The 23,611-nt window shown below is 37.7% G+C and overlaps 3 protein-coding genes across 11 annotated transcripts in view; 2 read left to right on the top strand and 1 right to left on the bottom strand.

Moving 5' to 3' along the window:
• arhgef2a (Rho guanine nucleotide exchange factor (GEF) 2a) overlaps positions 1–2,542 on the top strand; it is a 36,148-nt gene extending 33,606 nt beyond the window's left edge. For all 3 annotated transcript variants that reach the window (XM_079484726.1, XM_079484725.1, XM_079484727.1), the window contains one exon: positions 824–2,542. In XM_079484726.1, the coding sequence (XP_079340852.1) occupies positions 824–894 (71 nt within the window). In that variant the 3' untranslated portion in view covers positions 895–2,542. The remainder of the gene's footprint in view (positions 1–823) is intronic.
• Positions 2,543–4,119: 1,577 nt separating this feature from the next.
• Positions 4,120–20,225, top strand: tpm3 (tropomyosin 3). Of its 7 annotated transcripts, XM_079485587.1 has the most exons (10): positions 4,120–4,360; positions 5,274–5,399; positions 11,409–11,542; positions 12,068–12,185; positions 12,293–12,363; positions 14,280–14,355; positions 16,175–16,237; positions 16,512–16,581; positions 16,782–16,860; positions 17,415–17,771. In XM_079485587.1, exons 1-10 carry the CDS (start codon positions 4,247–4,249, stop codon positions 17,416–17,418), a joined length of 855 nt encoding a protein of 284 aa, XP_079341713.1. In that variant the 5' UTR covers positions 4,120–4,246; the 3' UTR covers positions 17,419–17,771. The 7 variants fall into 7 exon arrangements, with proteins under 7 accessions (XP_079341713.1, XP_079341712.1, XP_079341711.1 ...); XM_079485586.1 differs by lacking the exons at positions 16,782–16,860; positions 17,415–17,771 and adding an exon at positions 19,032–20,224; XM_079485585.1 differs by lacking the exons at positions 14,280–14,355; positions 16,782–16,860; positions 17,415–17,771 and adding exons at positions 12,721–12,796; positions 19,032–20,224.
• LOC306910768 (prostate-associated microseminoprotein-like) lies at positions 20,075–22,185 on the bottom strand. The gene is made up of 4 exons (XM_079485590.1): positions 22,110–22,185; positions 21,359–21,469; positions 20,955–21,063; positions 20,075–20,875 (listed from the first exon to the last, which is right to left on the bottom strand). Exons 1-4 carry the CDS (start codon positions 22,180–22,182, stop codon positions 20,701–20,703), a joined length of 468 nt encoding a protein of 155 aa, XP_079341716.1. The 5' UTR covers positions 22,183–22,185; the 3' UTR covers positions 20,075–20,700.
• Between the last annotated feature and the right edge of the window lie 1,426 nt (positions 22,186–23,611).

The following is a 23,611-nucleotide window of genomic DNA, read 5'->3' as shown; positions in this document are numbered from 1 at the left end:
AAACAAGCCACATGATCTGAGGTATATTTCATGTTCATAGCAGTTGCATGATAGAGTTGAACATTTAGGGATAGTGTTTAAGTTGCAGTGTATGAAATTAAATCATGAATAACATGAAATGATCATTATAAGATATGAGATAATAGATTTATTACACCTCATGTTGGCAAGCTCATTCTCACAGATGGTTATGTATTGGAATGAGATTCGATAACATAGATTTGTGAGGTGTTTGCCAGCACCGCATCATGAAATTTGCTCAGATTTGTTTGTATGAAAAGATTACATTTTTTTCTTAGAAATTGTGTTGATGCGCTTCTCTTAAAACTGCATCAACTTTGACCCTTTCTAACGCTAAAAGCAGCCTACACACATGCTTATGCAACCCATTCTCGCTCACACACACTTAAACACACATGCATGTTGAATTTAGCACATTAGGCATTCCACACATACACACCCACACAAAGGAACACAAACCTATTCACACACACATTCACAGCCGTGAGAACTCCCGAGACCAAATAAAAATAAATTGAATTTACTTATAAGTGGTGATGATTATATGTGTGTCAAAGGCGGACAACAGGAATAAATTGCAGGATAAACATCTCTGTGTAAACACCACCCAGTGAACACTCCTAACATTTACATGTTAATTTAAATCTTTGTGACAGACGGCTTGAATTTAAAAAGACCCTAAAATGTTTTCTTGTATTTAAATTTCTGCACACAGGGTACAACCTCCGGCAAAGTCCATTTATCATTCTTTTTTTCATTTCTGTTTACATGAATTTATTTTTCTCTTCTTCATCTTCTCCAGATTTACAAGACATTCCTGAGGAAAGCGAGACCCCTGCGGATCCCCGGGGACCCTGCGTTTCACACTGCTAATATTTTTCATTTCTCAATAAGACTGGCCTGTTGTCTGAAGGAACGGACTCTTAATTGAGCAAATCTTCCTCCTAACAAGAGAAAATACATCATATTTAGTTTACAAAACTAATGTCATTATACAGTATTTAGTTTTATTCTGTTTTATTGCTTACAGCTTCTGTGTGGATGTTTATGGCTTGTTTATTTTTAACATGCCTTGTCTTTGGAATCCAATCAGAAGGCTTTTGACATCTATGGACCTGTGAGGTTTTGCCAAAGCGCTGTGATTTGGAGATCATGCACATGGGACTTTGCACTTGATAGCGGAATAAAACGGTTGTCTTACAACTCTTAAAGTATCTAGATCAACCAAACGTAACTATTTTAGGACCCAGCTCTCGAGGGTACCATTCCGAATTTTACGCACTGTATGTGAGACACTTGTGTGCTATTTACGCTGTATATCGGAATAGATTTATATATGTACATATATATGCACAGTTACAAAATTTTGTTGTTTTTTGTTGTTTCAATTTAAAAAAATAAGTTACCTGGTTGCCTTAAATTTAAAGTTAATTCGACATATTAGTAACTCAATGAATTTGATGCAAACTTGTTGTGTTGACAAATATTATTAGTTCAAAATTTTAAGGAAACCATGTAACGTTTTTTTAAGTCAATTTTTACAGTGTGCGCAACGGCAAAATAGATCTTTTTTTCTATGAAACATTTTCATTCGTGAGAGGTCATTGTGAGGAGATGTTCTTTTCTTGTGTTGTGCTTTATTTTAAATGTATTTATTTTCCTTTATATTGGATGGAGACATTTGTTGAGAGTTTAACAGAAAGAAGCCATAACTTGAATATCAACGTTTATCCTAAGACCAAATCAACCGGCTCTCTACTCTGAATATGGACTTTCTTATGACAATGTGAGAACAGTTTTTCACAGAACTGAGGGCTCTTTTATGAAGGAATTATATTGCAACTGAAAGCAATATATAGAAATATATTTGCATCTAAAGCAAAGAACTTATTTAACCCTGGAAGGTTTTTTTGCAAGCCACAGTGTGTGTTTATGAAAAAACACTTTGTAAATATGTGATGATTTATTGACTGAATTGTATCACATCCCAAAATTCTGCCAGTAACTACAACTTGATGTGTCTTCTTTCATTTTGGTTTGGAATGTTTTCGCAATTACTTGACTTTGTGCCAGAATTTGCTCGACTGAATATTGCTACAATATTTTATGCTTTTGTTTTAGGCAGTTCTACATTTCAATCATCTAAGATATTATTGTAGGATGATCTGTAGAACAAAACATTTTATCAAATCAAAATGTTTGTATGGAAAATGACAAGAGATTTACAAAGTGGATATAGAATGCTGTTATGAGTTTAAGAATTAAAAGTGTTCATATACAACATTGTGGGGCTTTGGCTGTATTCTCCTTTATAAATATATATTATATAATAATGTGTGATCTAGGAGATGGATTTCACATTTTCCCCCATATTGTTGTAATAGCTGCTTATAGTTGGAAACAGTGGCAAACAAATCTGTTAACTTGTAACAAGTTTTGCAAAGTGCTGAAAGCATTTTTACATACAGCGTATTAAATGTTTTAAAGAATTGCTGTAAACACAACACAGAATTCAAAACTCAGTGTGTGTGAACACGTGTTGTGATTCATATTACTGTATTTCTACATATGTGTCATTTTAATGGCGTTTTTGTTTCTTAGATTTGCAATACCAGATCTTCCTGGCTACCAACTAATGCAAAAGACAATGTCAGCCAACAGACGGGTATTAATAGCTTGGTGGCAAAGCATAGCTGGCATTCACACACACAGACATATTGTAACCCATCCATCACTTCTCTCTATAAAAAAAAGTGTAGGAAGAATACATGTTTTTAAACAGAACCAAGGAGGAATTAATGGGAAGAAATCCTTATAGTCTGACTTAATTGTGTGTACCTTTACAATATCAACATATTAGCATAAAAAGTCTTTCCTTATTTCCTTTATAAGAATTCATCCATTCTTAAATAAATAAAGTAGAATCTAATTCAATCTGAATACATATTCAGTGTTCAATTGTTCTTAAACAAGGAGTTTTAACCTCCCCGGCCCCGCGACTCAAAATAGAAGCTCATTCTTAACCTGACACCGTGCATTGTCCCCTGACATCAGCGAGCGCTAATAAAACTCAGAAAGTAGTTTATGTCGCACAGTAATTTAATCACTGTCAGGAGAATGTGCTTTTACCATCATCATAATGTATTTACTACATTAGTAATAAAGGTAGTGCACAGAGATATACTACCTGATGATCCTATATATATTATTAGGATAAAATAAATATTCCACTGTTTATTTTTTACATTTGCATTTAGAGACTATTACATGGATAAAACTGGACTGAACTGGAACTCTATCCCCCCACCCAATTTCCAGCCATAATAGTATGCAGCAGGAAACCAGATAGGCGGATGAAAGGTGTAGCAAAAGGTGGATCAATCTTTATTTTTAGAACACCAGACACAAGTTTGGATAAACTAGGACAAATAAAAAGTACAGGTCCAAACTTGAATGGAATATAAATGAATTTAGAGAAAAATCGTTAAGGTTGCAAAGTGTGAATGTACAATAGCATATCAAAGGGCTTGTGAAAGAGTGCAGGTCTCTAATGGGTGCTTATACACGGTTAAGGATACAAACTGTCATGCATTAGCACAAAATAGCTGTAAAATGATCAGTGTGGTGACCGAAGGACGAGTGCAGCTGGGGATGCAAGTAATGGAACAGACACACAGAGACAAACACCTGTGCCTGTCACAAATAAGTCTTTGTCTTAGAATAGCCGGAGCTCATCTTTGTCCAATGCTTTCTGTTCTTTTTACTTTGTCGTGTGTTAGGGTCCTGCTTGTTCGATCACAGTGGATTTCACTAGATGATTTGGCATAAGTGTACATAAGAATAAAATAAATGGTGAAATCTATGAATGCATTCTATATTCAGAAAGTGAATTTATAGTTGCTGTTGGCATCAAAAAGTGTTGAACCCACTTTAATCAAACAACTGAAGTAGTGATATCAATACAGTCCTGCCACATTACAAGCCGAACAGGCATTATGACTGTATTAGGTGAGCTATAACAGTGGATGGGTGTGGCTTAGTTGAAAATGGGAGGGGCATGATGCTTCTGATATAAATGCCTTCCTGCTATGCTTTGCTGAGTTTGGTCTCTCCTCACTTTACTCCCTCTCTCGACCAGCTCCTGTTCCAGCCCAGCTTCTCACCTTTGGTGACATATCCACTTCATCTCTTTCTCCTACCGTGAGCCCTACCGACCAACACCAAGATGGAAGCCGTCAAGAAGAAGATGTTGATGCTCAAGCTGGATAAGGAGAACGCTCTGGACCAGGCCGAGCAGGCGGAGACCGATAAGAAAGCCGCAGAGGACAGAAGCAAACAGGTTAGGCTGAGGCAGAAAAGGCCGGAAGGATCTTAGCTTCAAAGGGGATGAAAACTAAGATAATTGTGATGACTAAATTTGATCTTGACTAAAGGAGGTTTTAACTGAATGCTGAGGTTCTTGGGAGAACTGAGGTCTTGGAATACACAAGGGCCCCAAAAATCACAGGGATACTTAAGCCTCCCTTAAAAATTATGAATTATGAAATAGCAAATGAATATAGTACACTTCTCAATTAAATATTTAACATGGTCCACTGTTATAGGAACTGGCGGCATCACCTAAAAATGACCTTGGCCAGTTGGTAGAAAATGCTTAAAGCACATGTACAATGAAATGACATTCTGAATTAATTTTATATAATTTAAGTGTCCAAATACTCAACGCTTTAGAGCAGACCAAGATGCAATGTTGGAGACTTCTATTTATTAAGTATTTTCACTCTGGAAATATAATTTAAATATAATTAAACTAGATTGTCCAATTCACAATAGTCATCCAACTAAACAATTAGTTTAGCTCACTTTGATAATATGCACTCCTTGAAAAAGTTGATCCACTGCTAATACATGACAGGTGTCTTAAACATTGATGTCTCAACATGAAAACAGTTGTGTTAAACTGGAAGAACGCAAGTTGGATGAAGAGAGTCTTAGCAGGAGATAAAGAGATCAGATGTGGGTAGCGCTGAGAATCTCAAGCGAAGTTAAAGATCCCTTGGAAGTTAAAGAAAATAAGGTTTAAATAAGACTGCATTGGGTCTTGTAGTGCCAGTTTGAGGGGTAGGGTGATTGGGAAGGAATGATGTGGGCATGTGTGAATATGTAATATGGGGTATGAGTCTACGGTGAGAATATTTCACACTCTTCTCCGCCGCACCCCCCCACTCTCACTGTTTCTTTGTTTCTTCCAGCATGAGGATGAACTGATTCAAATGCAAAAGAAACTTAAGGGAACTGAGGACGAGTTGGATAAATATTCAGAGGCTCTGAAGGATGCCCAAGAGAAACTGGAGATAGCTGAGAAGAAGGCTGCAGATGTGAGTGATGAACACAAAATGACACACACGCATGCAGACAAACAGAGCATCCTAAACTTTATCCCTGTGTTCTCGTCGGCCCGCCCCCTTCATTCTTCTCATTTTTTCCTGTTCACTCCTTCACAGCTGACTCTGTCGCGATCCCCTTTTTTGACTGTGATGTCAATAGCCAGGCTCCAACAATCCTTTACCCATAATCCCTAGTGCGTTCGCCCCCTTTAATATAATCTTACTGTCGTTGAACCTAACTTCCTTTGAACTTCACTTCCCCTCAAAGTTTTAACAGATACACCAAAAAGGTCACAACAAGTAAAGGGGATTTTGTGCGTTCAGTTGGGCCATCGGTCCCCAAAAAGATTGTAAATCATTTGTGAGAGCAACACAATGGACGTGATGAACAGGAACTCCTCCATCTTCATCGATGCATTTACTCAATATGAGGCATGCTTGGATTATTTTAAATATATTTGATAAAAATATAAATAAACAGTGCTCTATTATATGTTTGTTTTTATCTTTAAACAATGTTTAACATACATGTTTAAAACTGACACCAGCATTTAACAGACAAATCCTCCATAAGCAGGGAAGAAAAACTAGCCATTGTGTAACTTGATTCTCGGCTCCACAGCTAAACTAAGCCTGTGCCATCATCCAAGTATGTCCATCTATTGCTCATTGTTACTTTGTTCTCCATATAGCAAGCACACCTGTTGTCATAAAGTTTGGCCTTCATAAGATGCTGCTTGGGTGTGCGCACTAAAATAATGTTAGAGAAATACAATACTGTGTTTTTTTATTTAGATGTTTTAAGAATAAGGAACCGCTCTGGCATGAGATATTTATCTGGCATCAAAATGCTCAGTCAGATTGGTATATATACACTGTAATATAACGTTGTAATGTGAGAAGGATTACCAACCCTTAATCCGACAGACAGAACGAGAACAAAAGATTCTAACAGTGGGTGAGTGTGCCTTCATTACAGCTGTCGCTTTAAAATCTATTTCCATCCCAACCTTGAGAGAAAACTTCAGTGCGCGCCGATCCGGTACCTTATCCCGCATAGCAAAATACCTGATTGAGTACAGTGATATTTTAGAGCTTGATCCATTATTACTTGAACTTAGACATGCCACAGTGATCCAATTTGAATGAAGGGGCGAATACTTTAAAAAAGATTTCTATGAAGGAGGCCTAATAGTGTTGATGCACTGTCCCGTGTATAGTCATGGTCAAATGTAAGAGGTTAAGGTGTGAGACCTCTGTGCACTCCAAATATTCATAAATGTTGCTGGTGAACTAGAAAATAAATATGTCATAGTTTAAGCTTCTAATAAAAACACATAAACAGCTGCAGTGGGTTGGTGGGTCATCTTGTCATCTTGGGTAAGTTTGTCTGTGTGCATTTATGTGTGTGTATCCTAGAGGTCAGAATGTCATATACCATATCACCTTTAACCTATAATGCAAACAGTCTCATTTTGGAAGAGGCCTTGATTTTTGAAACTTATCAAGTTGCCTCAAATGTCTGGGTGAGAGGAAATTACATTAAAATAATAAGTGCTATGTATTGGTATTCTTGGCCATTGGAAGACCAATGGAATTGCAGACTAGCTTGAAACAAATGTACCACTAAAAGTCATATATTTATAATAGATTTTCTATAGTTTTCTATTAAAGGGCCATTACCCGGTTGCCATTCCTAATGTCCTCCTACAACGTTATTTATTATAATATTTACTATAATTTATTTAATATAATTGAGAGTATATTTGTGTATATTAAATGTATGTTTATGTTTGTTTTATCTATACTTTAGCTCATAGATTAAATAATAATTTTAAGTAGGCCTACCTTCCAGAATCAAGAAATGTATTCAACTTGTAGTGAAATTTTAATATTGTATCTATATATGAACCAAAGGTAAAAACTAAAATGAAGGAAATGCAAAAGGAAATAAAATACGAAAAGATTGTAATGCAAAATAGAAATTAAGAAAAAACACTAAGTTTACTTACTTAATTTTCCTTATATATTTTAATCATAATATTTATACTATAAAGTCTCACGTATTTCTTTTAGGCTAGGTAGGCTATTAAAAGACTATCAGACCGTCAACTCAAAGAGGAAATGCAACCGAGATCTGCAGTATGTTGTTCATGTGGCGCCACCGTGTGGTGAGATGGCAGTACATACGTCAAATGGCCAGTCTCAAAGTTGTTTGTTCAGTACTGCTGAAGGGAGACAGGAAATATTACAACATGATTCTTTTCTGTAGCTGAATGATTCAGTATTAGTCAGCATTCCTTTGCCTTCAACCTTTGTTGAGGCTAAACAGTTAATTCTACACAATATGAAAAGGTATTCGCGTATGTACATATTTCATAATCAACTTAAAACACTGTTCCCTTAAGGCCTACTTTTTAAACCAGTTTTAAGCACTCTGAAGAATGTCAGAAAGATCGTTTCTTTTAAACCACAGAGAGAAACAGGCATCAGTATAACAACAATAGTCTTGCTCGGGTTTTGCCCAGGCCTGTAAATTCAGTTCTGGATTCTTTTTTAATGACCTAATGTAATCCGGTGAAGGAAGTCTACGATCGAATCTTAAAACTGTACAATGTTAATGTTTTAGAATTAGCCTATTAGTATTTGCTATCTTATCAGCACTCACAAAATTAAAAAAACTATTTTCATGAAGTCATCTCAACAATCATGTAACTGCTACAATCTGTAGCTTTCTGTCAAAAACGGACACATAAGTTATACTCCTTGGTTTTGCTCTTATTCAGAGAACAGCGAGGCACGCCGCCCAAGCCATAACTAAATCAGGGTTTGTTTACCCAAGACCGTGGCCCCTTTGTGGATTTTATGAGATATGTAAATATGTGCTTAACTGTGGAGTTTTGATTTAAAATATGTGTTTTGTAAATGTAACAAACCATGACATTTGCTTTTCATGGACAATTAAGAAACCGAATGTATCAAAGATCAAATCAGGGATTTTTAAGTGCATATTTGTACGGACTTCATTTAACTCAAAAGTAAGTAGATGTAGCTTGTCTATTACTTTAATATAAAATATTCTTGATTATCATTTTTTATAAGCAAAATACAAGCAATTTTTCTCCGAATAAGCCTAATTCAAACAAATACAAAAAACTCCAATCAGCAAACCGGAACTGCGATGGTTTTAAATAGGCCGTGTCTGATCACTGATCACTGATCAGATCAAATCTGACAATGAGCACTACATCCTAAAAACCATCGGATCTCATTCATCAATCCACTAGCAGCACATTCCCCGTTTAAAGGAGTGGCCTGGAATGTCATAATAATGATGTATCTGCGCTACGTCATCTACCTGGTCAGGACACGTGTAAAACAGGGGGTGGCATTTCCTTAAGAGTTACGCAGGTGTCGCAATAAAACAAACGCTGACCGCAGATCAACTCTGAACCGAATCGCCACCCATCCCGCCGAGACTTCACGCCGCGCCGTCTCTGTTCCAGGATCAGCGTTACACCCCACTATCATCCACTTAAACCGTTGGGGACAGGGTGGGGTTCTCCGGAAGTGCTCTAAAAAGGCAGAGTTTGGGCAACTGAACAAATCGGGTGAAGAAAAGCCAGGGGAGGGAAAGCAAAGACTACGTGACATTAAAACTCATTCATTGATTTGAAAAAGGAACGAGCGTGTTGCACCATTGAAACGCTTCAAAGCGGAAGCCAGTGAATTAGGAAACATTGCCACGTCCTTGCCTCGAGTTTTTATTGATTTAAAAACGTAAACTTTGAGCGCTTTCTGACGACCACTGGTCTTTGATAACATCTTGCTTATTTTCCTAAACGCTGTTATTCGCGTTCAAGAACATTTGATCGAGGTCTCTCTGCTCCAATCAAAAAAAACAGAGGCGTGTGCGCGTAACATCTGATCCTCACGTTACTTCCACTCTCGCTGCGTTTGACTTGTTGGCGGGGCGTTGGTGCCTTGGACTTTTTTTTCTTCTTCACGTCTCGGTCCACTACGCTGCTCGAGAAGAGTCTGATTCACTCGACCACACTACTCCTAAATTAACACATTACAATGGCCGGATCCAACAGCATCGATGCGGTAAAGAGAAAAATTAAAGTTTTACAACAGCAAGCGGATGAGGCAGAAGAAAGAGCCGAGATTTTGCAGAGGCAGGTCGAGGAGGAGAAGCGTGCTAGAGAGCAGGTAAGTGTATCGATGCCCGCCTTGAAATGCATTTTCGGTACGTTTTATGCGCAACAATGTATCCATATGCGCGCACTGTCGCGGTTTTTTACGTTCGCACCCCAGATTGAACGCCCTTGTAGCTATGACAAGAACGAACTCAATTTGATGGCTAAAACAAAAGGACGTTGCATATAAATAGCTCGTTTCACGTGTTTATCGGAGCTCTTAAAATTGTGTTGTCGCCTTAGATCAAGGATGGGCCTGTGAGATATTGCAAAATCCAAACCGCGTACGGTCGAGTCATCTACTGAATACTTTCAATTGCACTTTAACTTTATTAGATGGCCACAAAACATTGATACAGATTAGTGGGGTGTGTATATATATGTGAACTGAACTCCGTGTCACTTCGTGTACTTGGATAAGCTAATGGCAACGGGTTTTATCCCATCCTCTGAGTCTCGCACATTGTTTGCTTGATTTTGCGGGTGAGGCCTAAAGGAAGTCACAACACACTTTGGGCTGAATCATTACAATTCTGCTATTTTTAAAAGGAAGGTCATCAATTGAGCCGTAACGTCACGTTCCAGTATTTCTCCATTAGTCGTGTAGACCTGTGTGCGTTATCATCCGTTTAACGTTAACATCTGGGCCATCAGGTGGACGTCTCGGCACTTTGATGCGCTCGCGCACAGCACTCTGGCTTTTATCTGCCCGTTTTTATCTTTGGTGACTTATGAGTTTTATTCAAATCGATGCTCGTCGACATTTTTGTGCTTGAGGTCGCTTATCACTCGAGCAGCCTTTCCTCTCTTAGGAATTACGCGAGATGAACTCACCCCGCAGACTTTAGATTCCTCAGTCCTTATTTGGAGCGAAACTCCAGTGTTGGTTAGTGGTGTCGTCATATCCGCCAGCCGTGCACGAGCGCTGAACGCGGCTCGTCATTGGTCCCGTTTCTCAGCTGACGAGGCGCGGCAGTCAACCTGCTTTTGCGCTTCAGGCCCTTTGAATAAAACTCTTCAGGAGTCCAATACACTTTATTTTAACTTATAGACCCAAGCTTCATTCTTTGGTTATTTTAGTTAAATATGAATGCCCCTCTTTACCCTTACTAATATTAATTCGAGTTTTAACTGTGGTGTTTGTTGTAAAACCATACCAAATACAAATTCACAATGGTGTCACCACATTTAAATGATTGTAAATCAGATGGTCATCTATCCATCCATCCATCACAAACAGGATTTCAACACTTACTATAGTAAAACTACGGTAATTTTCTTAATAAATAAAATGGCTCTGCAGGTACTTATCTGGTTAAACGAATAGCTTGGGATTCTACATCTTAACCCATAGACTTGCTTTAGTCGCAAATCACTTTATTAACCGATTACTTGACACAGTTGCAAGTTGTAGGTTTACCAAAGACATTGAGTAAACCAAACACTAATCTACATGTGGACTGTAACCCCTTCAGTGCATTTACAAGGCTTTTATGGCAAAAGTAATATTGTTACCATAATGTATTCCTAAAATGAACAGTTTTGTGATGACAGAATAGCCTAAAAGCTGTGTGGTGCCGCTCTGCTCACCATATTTCCAAAATGTACTGTTTTTCCAGTGTCTCATTGACTCCAGCTTCCAAATTTGACTCCACGTGATATGTTCCGAGTCGGGTCTCGTTTCCCATTCAGTCCAATGTTTTCCCGTCCTCTTGTTCTTCATCACCACGCGTTCCTGAAGTTCTCTGGAATAGTTTATCTCCTCCAATCTCGTGTTGTTTTTCACACATTTGTGCTGTAGGCTGAGGCAGAGGTGGCGTCTCTGAACAGGCGTATCCAGCTGGTCGAGGAGGAGTTGGATCGCGCTCAGGAGAGACTGGCCACGGCCCTGCAGAAGCTGGAGGAAGCGGAAAAAGCTGCAGATGAGAGCGAGAGGTGCGCACTTAAACTTGTTAACTGTTTTTTTTTTACTTTTTAAACAGGTTTGACTAATACTCCTAATGCCATTTCGGTATATCTGCTACCATCTGAATAAAGTGCGTAGCCATAGCCCTTAACAGACTCTTTTCTGAGAGCTCTAAGCAGTGTCTAGTCAAGGGGTATGAAATGCATTAGGAATGGAGAAAACTTAAATACGGAATGTAAATAGGAAAAGAAATGCACAAAAATAGCTTCCTTTGCAGGAATATTCAAAGTCCTTGTTTGATGTGTGTTGTTTGCATTTTCACATACCAACATGTTTCACTTTCGGACTGAATGGTGCAAATCTGATATGATGTATTATATCAGGTATAAATTCTGAACTGTATATTATATAGTGTAAGGGCGTGGCTTTCTGGGCGTGGCACAGTTTACCCTCACAAGATTATGATTCAACGTGTTTGTTCAAACTGATACTTTGTCATCTCTTCCTCAAGTCTTCACGCTTTCTGATTCCCTTCCTTTCTATCTCTCGAATAGAGGGATGAAGGTTATTGAGAACAGGGCTCTGAAGGATGAGGAGAAGATGGAGCTCCAGGAGATCCAGCTCAAGGAGGCCAAGCACATCGCTGAGGAAGCCGACCGCAAGTACGAGGAGGTAAAAGCCTTAATAATTCGCTTACTCTTGGTTTACAATCCACAGTTGTATCTAATATTGTGTTGATTCTCCATAATACGTGTTATCGTGATGGGTGTTTGTTACAGGTGGCCCGTAAGCTGGTGATCGTGGAGGGTGAGCTGGAGCGTACAGAGGAGAGAGCAGAGCTTGCCGAAAGGTTAATCGCAGATACAACATCACAATTCACATTAAACGCACATAAACTTCAGCATAGACCAAACATACCGTCCTCTTTAGCATAATACCTCCCGGCGTCTTCCACTGTGTCCTTTTAAAGCTCATTGTTCTCTCAGCGTGAGCAAAATGCCTCATTCTGCATGACAATAGGAATGCACTTTCATAACCGTAATCTTCTTTCATGTGCGTGAGAGGGCGGGCGTGTGTGCGTGCACGCGAGTGATATCATTGGCTTGACTCCATCTTAAATTCATATTTCCCCACCCTTTCTCATTTGTGTTTGTGCATGTGTGACCTTTGACCTGACATACCTTCCCCTCCCCGCTCAAACTAACAGCCATGTCAAGCAGTTGGAAGAGGAGCTGAGAGGTTTTGACCAGACACTGAAGTCTCTCCAGGCCTCAGAGGACAAGGTACTTACCCCGCTTGAAACATTTTGTGTTTGTTAAATGTTTTTGGAGACGTGGGGTGTGCGGAACCCAGGAAAATTAGACCGTGTGACCCGCTTTGGAGCAGGATCTACGTTTTGTGTATTTGAATGACAAGCCAAATAGTCGTCAACGGAAAAAAGAGACTCCTCCATCCAGCACTGGCCCTCTTTAGTCTGCGCCTCTACTGTTTAACCTGGTTCTTCACCAGTCCATCTTTTTGTCCCTTCATCTTCCCTATCCATTCTTTTTAAATGCATTCACTAACCAGAAAGCATGATAGAGGCAAGGTTTTTTGCAGAACATGGCATGCGCATTGCACGCGCTTCAGTTGCAACCCTTCGTCATATCTGCCTGAAGCTTAAGCTTGCATGTTCCTCAAGAATTTGCTTAGAAGGACGTTTTTCACATCAGATTTATAATAGTTGTGCTTCCTTTTTCTTTGAACCAGCTCGCCACACAGCACAATTGCCCATTGAACTCAACAGATATATAAAGCACCAGAACACTTCTGCTATGAGACAAAAGTAATGTTAGAATAGTTCACCCAAAAATGAATGAAGGTCATTGAGAAACAGTGGAACACAAGTTATTTCGTCCTGGCTGATGTCTTCATACTGTGAAAGTGAATGGTGTCTAGGGTTGCCAAGCTCCAACAATTATAAATTGTCTTTTTGGAATTTATACAATCATTTCTTAAATGAGCTGTTTGAAATGTAAATGGTATGGGCTGAAAATAATCTCCATGCTCACCTGTTAATAAAAACTATAAATAACTGAATGGATTATAATAACATTAGTTTATGTTTGGTGCTTAACATTAATATTTTTTGTGGAGAACTGCAAAACACCCTAATTTGTATTTCACAAGAAAGCAAAAAGTTAACTTTCTTTTTTGGTGAATTCCATATACTAATAACATTATAATTTAAAGGGACAGTTTGGGCAAATTTATACAGATTTGGGGTTACTTTAGGATACCAAAAATGAAAATTGTCATCAATTGCTCACCCTTAGGTTGTTCCAAACCTAAATTAATGTATTTGTTTTGCTGAACACACAGAAAGAAATTTGGTAGATTGTCAGATCTCAACCACCATTTACTGCCATAGAGAAAATAAATTCTATGTCAAATCTCACCCCCCATTGTCTCCCAATCTTCCAGATTTTTCCCTGTGTGTTCAGCAGAACAAAGATTTTATAAAAAATGTATACAGGTTTGGAACAATCATAAATTATGTCAGCATTTTCATTTTTGGGTGAAGTATTCCATTTAAGGATGAATAAATGAAGACCGCATTGTCATTTTTGGGTGAACTGTTTCTTTAAGGTGTCTTTTGTACAGTTTTTATGTTTAGCATCATCTCAGTTGCTGATGCAACTGGCCTGTCATCATCTCTGTCCTTTCCCCTCTGTCTCTCTCTCTTATCTTCTTCCTACAAAATAAAATCGGCTGCTCTGTATATAGCAAATGCGCTGAGCTGGAGGAGGAGCTGAAAAATGTTACCAACAATCTTAAGAGTTTGGAGGCCCAAGCTGAGAAGGTATGGTGTTATGTGTGTCATTTTGCACGATCTCTGGTTTTAGTGTGCATCTTTTTTAACCTCCGTGGAGCACTGGTCTCTGATTTAATCTTTGCATATTGCCTTCCGTGCAATCAAATACAAGTTCCCTAATTGCTTAAGCAGCGACATGACCAGTCGTGTGAGCGTAACCCAATGGTCCTCATTTACAAGTGGCCTTTTGCTCGTATATGACTTAATGTCATTACCCTCAGCGAAAGGCCACATGTGTCGGGCTGGATTATGCCGGGGGCCGTTGCGTCAAGGAATTGCATCAATTGTCATCCGTTTAGAATGATGCTAAACTGGTCTTGCCATTCGAAAACAAAGCAGAAGTCATTAGTTAATGAAGCGGTAGTGAAACTAATGAATGCTGTGTTGCATGAGATGACAGCATGCTGTGGGTAGTAACGTTTTAGATTGTATTTTCTAGACATTAATTGCTGGTATGATTTGCATTGGTGTGGGTTTGAATAAATGTACGTTTTAATGACTTGTTCAAACGGTGTGACTCAACAACCATAGACTTCAGTCTGCATGAAAAAAAGGTTCTTCGATGCCACAGAAGAACCTTTTGGTTCCATAAAGAACCTTTAACATCTGAAGAACCTTTCTATCTCACAAAATGCTTTATTTTTGCAAAAAAGATCTTCAGATTATAAAAAAAAGAGTTCTTTAAAGAACTTTTGTCTGAATGGTTCTTTGTGGAACCAAAAATGGTTCTATGACATCGCTGTGAAGAACCTTTTGAGCACCTTTTTTTCAAGAGTGTAGATCCAGATTTGACACATCGCCTGAAGCATACGAATAAGAATTGTTGAAGGGGTGAATTTAGTAGCACAACTTTGTACAGATGTGACTAAACCCTTCTCTGAACACTTGCGCCTTAGTTCCTCCCCCTTTAAACACTGCCTCTAAAATGCTGTTTTGCTAGTCCATAAATTAGATATTGGTTTAGAAAAAAGAAAGAAACTTTTTATATTTTTTATATGCCTGAACTGTTCGATGTATTTTTCACTCTTTAAAATTAAGGCGCTCAAGTTTTTTTTCACAGCGATCCCATAGAAGATGCCTTTTTGGTTCAAGGAACCATTCAGTCAAAGGTTCTTAAAAGAACCATCTCTTTCTTATCTTTTTATAATCTGAAGAACTTTTTTCTCCACAAAGAACCTTGTGTGAAACACAAAGGAGCTTTGGATGTAATGGATTCTTTATGGAACCATTTAAAAAGGATTATTCCATGGCAATGTGAAGCACCTTCATGTGGGTGTTGGGCACCTCAATTTCTAGATTATAAATCAATAAATTAAAAAATAAATTGAGAAATTTTACAATTAGAAAAATTGCATCATTTAATGTTTATGTACCAATTCAAAATGCAAAATCTTTTTTGGGATGTATAAATCCAATGATGTGAAGTCGGATGCATAAAGGGCTTTGTGAATCTATCATTTTGAATTGCTCAAATAGTGTTTATGCTCTTCACTCGTACCTGCTGTTTTGTTAATGTTGCAGCTGCATTCCAGCGCACAAGTCCTGATCTGTTCATGTCTCTGACAGCACAACACAAGTCTCTCTTGCAGCCAGCATGTCGCAGGCCTGGCACAACAGCAGCAGGGCTCAGCCTGCCTACATAGTTTAATTTTTCCCCAGAAGTTTCTATGTCAAAACATAGACAGCTGTGCTGAATTGCACCTTAAGAGCTGTTCTGAAAATATTTAAAAGTTTCATTTGAAGTATGCAGAGCTAAAACATTCCACATTTTTCCTCGCCTAATTCACTTTTGTTTTTTCCCATGCAGTATTCCCAGAAGGAAGACAAGTATGAGGAAGAAATCAAGATCCTCACTGATAAACTGAAGGAGGTGACATGAGATTACACGAACATTTGCTTTATCGTAGAGATTAAATGTTTAACATGGCACCCAAGCGTGCATTTTAACGGTTTTCTTAATATTAATGTTTTTTTTTGCATAATTCTTATGAATATGAACAGCGATTTGAGTGAACTTCAATTCAGGAATTAATCGAAATATTTTGTTTCTATAAACACTAGATAAATAGTATTGCATACTCATAACAGTTTCTCTTTTTTATACTACTAACACATTTCCTTTTGAACATATCTCTTTCTGCCAGGCTGAGACCCGTGCTGAGTTTGCCGAGAGGTCTGTGGCCAAACTTGAGAAAACCATTGATGATTTGGAAGGTACGATTTTCTCTTCCTCGCCTCCATTTCCAACATTGTTTTGTTTGTCATACTACTCATTCTATACATAGAATTATCCTTTTCCTGCCCGCGTCAACTGTCATAATCTAAGTTTTGCCTTTTTCCTATTTCCTCTCATTTCTTTTATATCTCCTTCCTACTTTCTCCGCCTTTGTCCTTCTCTCTTTGAACGTGAACAGATGAGCTTTATGCTCAGAAACTCAAGTACAAGGCCATTAGTGAAGAGTTGGATCATGCCCTCAACGACATGACCTCTATGTAAATACAGGCTTGTGCATGTGTGTGGCTGTGGGTTCTGCTGTTGCCGTGGCGAGTCTTGCAGCCGTGGCAGATTTCGAGTCTCGTGACCGAGTTGGTTAGCTAACCTTGAGCTCCATAACCTCAGATCGTATACTTTTTAGTATGCAGCATAAAGCTTTGCTTCGACGTTAATAGTTGACAGCGATTGTTTTCAGTTTTTACTGCTTTAGATGCGTTTGTGTGAAGGTTGACAACTTGAAATGCAGTACTAACATGAGTCTGTTGTTATTAACATACTACTATAATAACTAATAAACTGTGTGAGGGATTTCAGATTTTACTAATTTTAAAGATCACATTTTGTAAAGCAAAGCATTCAATTTTTTTAGTCATAGATTAGTTTTTATGACTATTTATAAGCGTTTCTCTTGCATTTTAGCGAAATGGACTGTTTTTGTTTCGCCTTGCCTAACCTTATGATTTGGCAATGAGTAACTCCGCCTTTAAAATGCTGAATAGTGTTTATGTAAGGACTATACTTTATTGCTTGTAATATTCCCTCACATTCACAGATAAAGAGTTTCTGGACTTTTCTCTGGCTGACTGTGACGTCAAGATGTTCCCCTTCGTCTTCCTCATCTTCTGTCCATATCTGTTGCTCATTTCTTCTCTGATCTTCGGTGTATTTCCCTTTTCACAGTTGTTCCATGTGCCGGTTTCTGTACTGTCTTCTTTATTTAAGCATCTCTGCATTTCTGTTTTCTCTGAATGAGTGTTAGTTCTTTAGGTCCAGACTCATCTTAGCAAATTTGTCTCTTCAAAGAATGTTCTTGTTTTGTCCTTTTTTTTTCTTCTCTTTGACCTCTGCTGTATTTTGATGCCTTTTCTCTGTTTATTGAAGAGAAGAAAAAAAGCTCTGCTCTCTTTTGAATCTCTGCTTGTCTTTCTTTCTTTATTTCGATGACCTACCAGCTTTTTATCAGCATGATGGTTGAAGGAAATGTCTATACATCTTACTGATGAAGGTCACTCTAAATGTTAATGGCAGTTTGGGCACAAACCTACAGACGTAAATAGGATAGGTTACATAGAATACAAATGAAGAGCATATTTGTTCTAAATCACTTTTGTGTTATTTTGCATTAGTAATTTCAACCAAACTGCAAATGGGTGATTTTGATGAAGTAATACAAAAAGGTTAACTAACACGATAAAACACATAAACATGAATTGATGAATTATCTGTTTTTACAAAAACTCTCCAAATCGAAAATCTTTCTATCAGGCAATATTTATACATTTACACCACCGCAGCACAAGAAAGTATATTTTTAATCTAAAACTGTAAATATACCTTTTTATACGGTTACACACAAGTTTGATTTAGCTATTTAATGAACACTGGTAATGGGATAATAATAACCTTAAAAACCCATCCTTTTCCTAAAGCTTAAAGGGACAGTTCACCCAATTCTGTCTTCATTTACTCGTTTCTCCGAATATGTATACATTTCTTTGTTCGATGAGAAAGATATTTGGAAGAATGCTTGTTACAAATCTGTATAACTGAACTGTTTGGTTATAAGGCGAGGATGATGACCGTGATGACAGAATTTGTATTTTTGGGTGAACTGTTCCTTAAAGTGGATGACAATATGCCATACAACTAAATCAAAAAAAGTCTCATTCGATAGCAGTCATACATTTTTTATTTGTACTTGAATGCTGAAGTGAAAGTAAAGCCTGACATTTAACAATCTTTGATACAAACCCCAACATACTTGAACTAAATGTTATCTATGACATATTTTAAATGTTTCTGAGCTGTGAATGTGTCTGTTGCGTTTTTTTATACATGAAACTTGAACTGCTGCCATTAGAGAAGCTTTTCAAGTTCATATGATACCATAGAAAAGAAACAATACATTTTTTAGTGGTTTATAAATACATCTTAAAGATCCAAGGAGGACTTCACTTTAAACCTGTTAACTGATCATACCTAGAAACTAGATCTAATAAACCCCACTAAACATCAATTTGTTCTTTTTAAATCTCCATTAAATACAACTGTTAAGAACCCTAAATGCAGCATACCTGCAACCTAAATGATTTCTTAAGATTCAACAAAGAAGATTTAATATTGGTTGTTTCACTTTGGTATCCTTTGTGGGATTTTTGTTTTCTTGCAGAGAAACTGAGAGGTGCTAAAGAGGAGAACGTCAAGATTCATGCCACTTTGGACCAGACCCTGAGCGAGCTCAACAGTTTCTAACAACCTGGACCATGAATATCCTCCTTCCCTTCCTAACACCCAATTCTCATCTCAATTGCTTTCTTTGCCTCTGCACATGTGATTCTTTCATTTTCTTTGAGCCTGTTTTCATATGGGGTAGAGCTCACCAAGCCTACTTGCAAAAAAGCGGTGCCTCTCGATTTAAAATTACTTTGTTTCTGAGGAGATGTGCTCCTAAAAACTAGTGACGTGAGCTACTGTCAGTTATTGCATCTCAAAAATCCTACACCGTAGATGTTGGGGTGTTGTTTTTTTGGAAGTTTAATTAGTTGAGCAGACCTTTGCATTAGTGGCAAATGTCTAATCCAACCAAAACTGCCACGTTTTCCTTATCTCCCGGTCTTTTCCCGACTGGCTTTTGATCACCAGATAGCCAGATTCAGGCTGTTTCTATGAACAAGGATATTAAAGCTTGTGTCTGGTGCTAACCCACTCCTCTCGTCTTCCTCTTAGCTGTTCATTCTGCACATGTTTCCGCTGCCTGGTGTCGCAGGTTTTGGGACCAAAACCACACCATGTGGTCTGTATTAGTATGCACAACCATGCCGGGCTGACCATTGATTTTTGTTTTTTTTATAGAAAGCATTGGCTTGTTTGGAGTAATGTATGTATTTTTTTTTGGTTTGGGATACACCCCCAGCATTTTAACACGAAACCTTTTTCAAACCACTATTTGAATTGCTGCACTGTTGTGGGCTTATGGTGGGCGTCAGCTAAGGGAACTATGTCGTGGTTTCCTCACGCACTATGAATGGTGGCCTGTTTTGTTTAGTTTCGTCTTGTTTGCTTTAAAGATCCGTACTCTACCCAGGGAAGGTTGAAGATCAGAGTTTTTTCTTTACCGCAAGTTCAAGTCAGTGTCACTGCGAGATTTGAAAGTCCTCAAAGCCGTGCAGATCTAAATATGTATTATGAACACAATAAATGGGAGCGAAATGTAACACTTAATAGTATATGGATTTAATGGGTGAACACATAGTTTTAACTGGAAAGAGCCCACAATGACGTGTAATCACTATGTTACTGTCTGTATCTTGTGTAATGATGGCTAAATTCTTTTTTTAAATAAAGACCATAATTTTTACTGTCACTCAAGTGTTTCTTTTTTTTTTTAAGCAAAGACAGTAGACATTTTTAGAAAGTTCCTGATATCTATTTGTAGACAGAGAATTCACAGATTTTGAGTAGCTATCAATGCTTTATAGTGTTTTGTTGTTGGTCACATACAGTGTGGTCTAAGACTGCACACATTGCAGGTCTGCGATTCACAAAATGTACTTCAAATCTGATGATGTAGTGTTATGAAAAAAGTAAAAACAATGTTAACCTTTTGCACTATTCAAATCAAATTTACATTGCCCTCTTCAGGTCAGATTTCCATGCATGCACAATGTTCCAAGGCCTCAAATCAAGCTGGGACATATATCAAACACTGAATACCAAATACTGAAATCTTATTTTAGTATCAAACAAAAATGAGAGCATGTCAGGTTCCTTTTTACACAAAACTGTTCCGTTTTGTGTCCATAAAGAACTTTTTACATCTAAGAGTTCTGTAATGCGGTCTAGAAGAGAGCGTCATTATCTGATTTCCACAGCAGCCCTTCGGATCTCAAACGGCTCTTTCCTCCGAACAGACAGGGCAGTTTATGGTTGGCCTTCATCACCACAGCGACGGTGCAGGAATCTGGCTTTCTAACAATTTCGCACCAAGGCGGGTAGTCTACTGGCTGCTTTCCACTAGAGGACAGTAAAGAACAATGTTACATATCAGTTGCGTGTAGTTGTAGTTATGCGCAAATGTGTTTTGGAAACGTACTGTTCACAGCAGCCAACTCCAAAAGGTTCGAAACATACACACTGGAAGCATTCGTCATTGATCCACATCTCTCCAATGTCAAATACATGACCCTTGTGTTCACAGCTGGCTGCAATGGGATTTTTTAACAATGTTTAGTTCTACAGTGATTTGGCAGACTTATCCAAAGCTAGTTGCATGCTGATAAAATGTATAACTTGAATGCATTGTCTGACCTCTGAGATTCTGACCGCGCCGATATGCGCCGCTCATGCATAAAGACTATAAATATGGCCTTAAATTGTATGCATCCTACATTGAATTCTAATGTTGCATTTGTGTCGGCTTAAAATATTTGTAATCTATCTTTATTGTTTTGTCAGGGTATGGTTTATCCAAACTCTCATTGCTTTGTGTTTTCTTACCTTTTGCATTGAAGTAGCATTCTCCACTACTAGAGACTGCGTGGCAGGGCTGGAGAATGCTAACCACACAAAACACAGCTAGTAAAACCTTCATCTCTGTTGTCTCCATGTCTAAGGGGAAAGAAATGAGGTGACATGAACCAGTGCACCCTTTTTCTTAAATCTTTGAATTATAGGGTTCAGTTATGTGAGCTACTGGTGACACTGTTGTGTTTATAAAAGATAGTAAATTGGATCACCTACAGTAAAAAATGTAATTACCATACAAAACATCAATACTTTGTGGTGTTGTCTTAAATTAAAATATATTGTATTAATATTCAATATGATATTGTAAATGTTATATTAAATTCTTTGTTTTGGTGTTGGTTAGTAGGCCTAATGTAGTATAGTTGTAAGGTATTTTATTAGTAATTATTAAAACCTTATTTGCTTTTTTAAAATCTTATTCACTACATTTTATTTTATTTGGCATTTAAAGCTCTTTTTCTTTTACCATTTATTAAATACAGCTAGAGAAGAGCATCTTAAATGTGTATGCGTGCTATCTCAAGCGAGCTTTTGTCAGTTACAAAAAGTTTGTGTTTGTTACAGTAAGACAATGCATTAGCTAACGTAGTTAAACAACACAAAACATACAAACTTGTATAATAACTGAAATTTCTCATGTCATAAATTTGCTGTTGAAAACCCCTTTGTAATCTTTTTGGTTTCACAATTAAAAGATTTTGTTGAAAAATCTGTCTCTTACCTTGTAAGATGTCTTGACACCCCTTTTCTTGTTCTTTTCTCGTCTGTCTGTTTGTCTCTGGCTGTGTGTTCATGTGTGTGGTGGCTGATGCTCTGTTATGCTGCAGGTTTTATACCTGTTTCCCTCTCCCATTCACCCATACCATCCCCCCCCCCCCGACACACACACACTCCATCATTTCTGTTCATTCTCACTCTATTCTTTCAGTCTTCTTTGTTTCTGTGCACACAGAATGTTTTACTGGTGATAAGATGGGTGGCACCATAATGAAAATCTTAAGATGAAAAATGGCTGTCCTGATTTAAAGTTTATTTTTGGTTTCTGTGTTTTATTTGCGTTGTTTCAACTGTTCCAACTAAACATGCATTGTTATACTTTTTAAATATAATTGTAACTTATAATTATATTTTACCTTAATATTTTTACATTTGCAACTCAATCATTCCCGTCATTAGCACTGCATTCTGGTACCAACAATTTACTAACAAAATTTCATTTTTCAAGCTTCATTTTTTCATTTAAACATCCTCATTGCTTTAGTTGCATAATAGTAACAGCATTAGACATCTGCTTCTTTTGATTTATACTTGCATCCTTCATACTATGCCTTTTCGTAGGTCAAAGGTCAAGTTATCACTTTTGAATGCTGATGATATCTGACTTAACATCATAGAGGTCAGCCACCGGTTTTTTGATGATGGTGGTTGACGTCAGAGACGCCGTCTGCACATACATGTGTGCATGTGTGTTAAACTGTGTCTGTACACACAACACGCAGATAACATGCTCTCACAATGCACGTTTCATAAAGACATACACACGTGCAAACACCCTAACCTGACATCATCAGTTGGTCTTTGTTTGTGTATCCGAGCGAATATATTTCTTTGTGATTCTTTATTGAATATGGAAATGTGCAACAATTGGTCAAACGGCTGCAGTCATTTGTCTTTCTGAATGTTTATTGGTGCAGCATTGAGATCAAGATAAACAGATCTGATCATGGCTGAGACGAAGACGAAGATTCAAAGAAGGATTTTTTGTTATATTGTCATTGTGTGCTTTGTCTCAATCTTTATAGCTCTGCTAACACAAACACACCTGCTGGAGTTGTGCGTATACACACATTTATACTCAGCACACTTTCCTTACAAATGAACATGTTCACAATTATGAGGAGAGATGTGAAGCTGAGATCTTTTGCCTCATTTTGGCACAATGTTTAACATATTTAGAGATGTTTGTGTGTAAAGGCTGTATGGTTCCAAAAAACTGAATATGTACTAAATGATGTCATAGAAAAACTATTTTTGCTGTTCGGTTCTTTAAATAACCTTTATTAACCAATGTACAGCCTTTCTGATTCAGAAAAGGTTATTTGTAGTGCAAATCTTTAAAGGTTCTTTAAACTAAGAAATGGTTCTTTTAAGAACCTTTATCTAACGGGTTCTTTGTTCTAAAAATGGTTCTTCTATATGGCATCACTTTTTTAGCACTTTTTG

Source organism: Barbatula barbatula (genome assembly GCF_947034865.1).
Source record: "Barbatula barbatula genome assembly, chromosome: 21".
NCBI lineage: Eukaryota > Metazoa > Chordata > Actinopteri > Cypriniformes > Nemacheilidae > Barbatula > Barbatula barbatula.
The sequence above is the reverse complement of the archived record's forward strand: the minus strand, read 5'-3'. Positions and strand labels throughout refer to the sequence as shown.

What these genes read in the sequence shown, in the direction of transcription:
- tpm3 (XM_079485586.1), top strand. Translation starts at nt 4,247, where the DNA reads ATGGAAGCCGTCAAGAAGAAGATGTTGATGCTCAAGCTGGATAAGGAG. An exon ending in CAGAGGACAGAAGCAAACAG is followed by an intron (nt 4,361 to 5,273) that starts GTTAGGCTGAGG and finishes TGTTTCTTCCAG; the next exon opens with CATGAGGATGAACTGATTCA. An exon ending in AACCATTGATGATTTGGAAG is followed by an intron (nt 16,582 to 19,031) that starts GTACGATTTTCT and finishes GTTTTCTTGCAG; the next exon opens with AGAAACTGAGAGGTGCTAAA.
- LOC306910768 (XM_079485590.1), bottom strand. Translation starts at nt 22,182, where the DNA reads ATGAACACACAGCCAGAGACAAACAGACAGACGAGAAAAGAACAAGAA. An exon ending in GTGTCAAGACATCTTACAAG is followed by an intron (nt 21,470 to 22,109) that starts GTAAGAGACAGA and finishes CTTTCCCCTTAG; the next exon opens with ACATGGAGACAACAGAGATG. An exon ending in ATGCTACTTCAATGCAAAAG is followed by an intron (nt 21,064 to 21,358) that starts GTAAGAAAACAC and finishes ATCCCATTGCAG; the next exon opens with CCAGCTGTGAACACAAGGGT.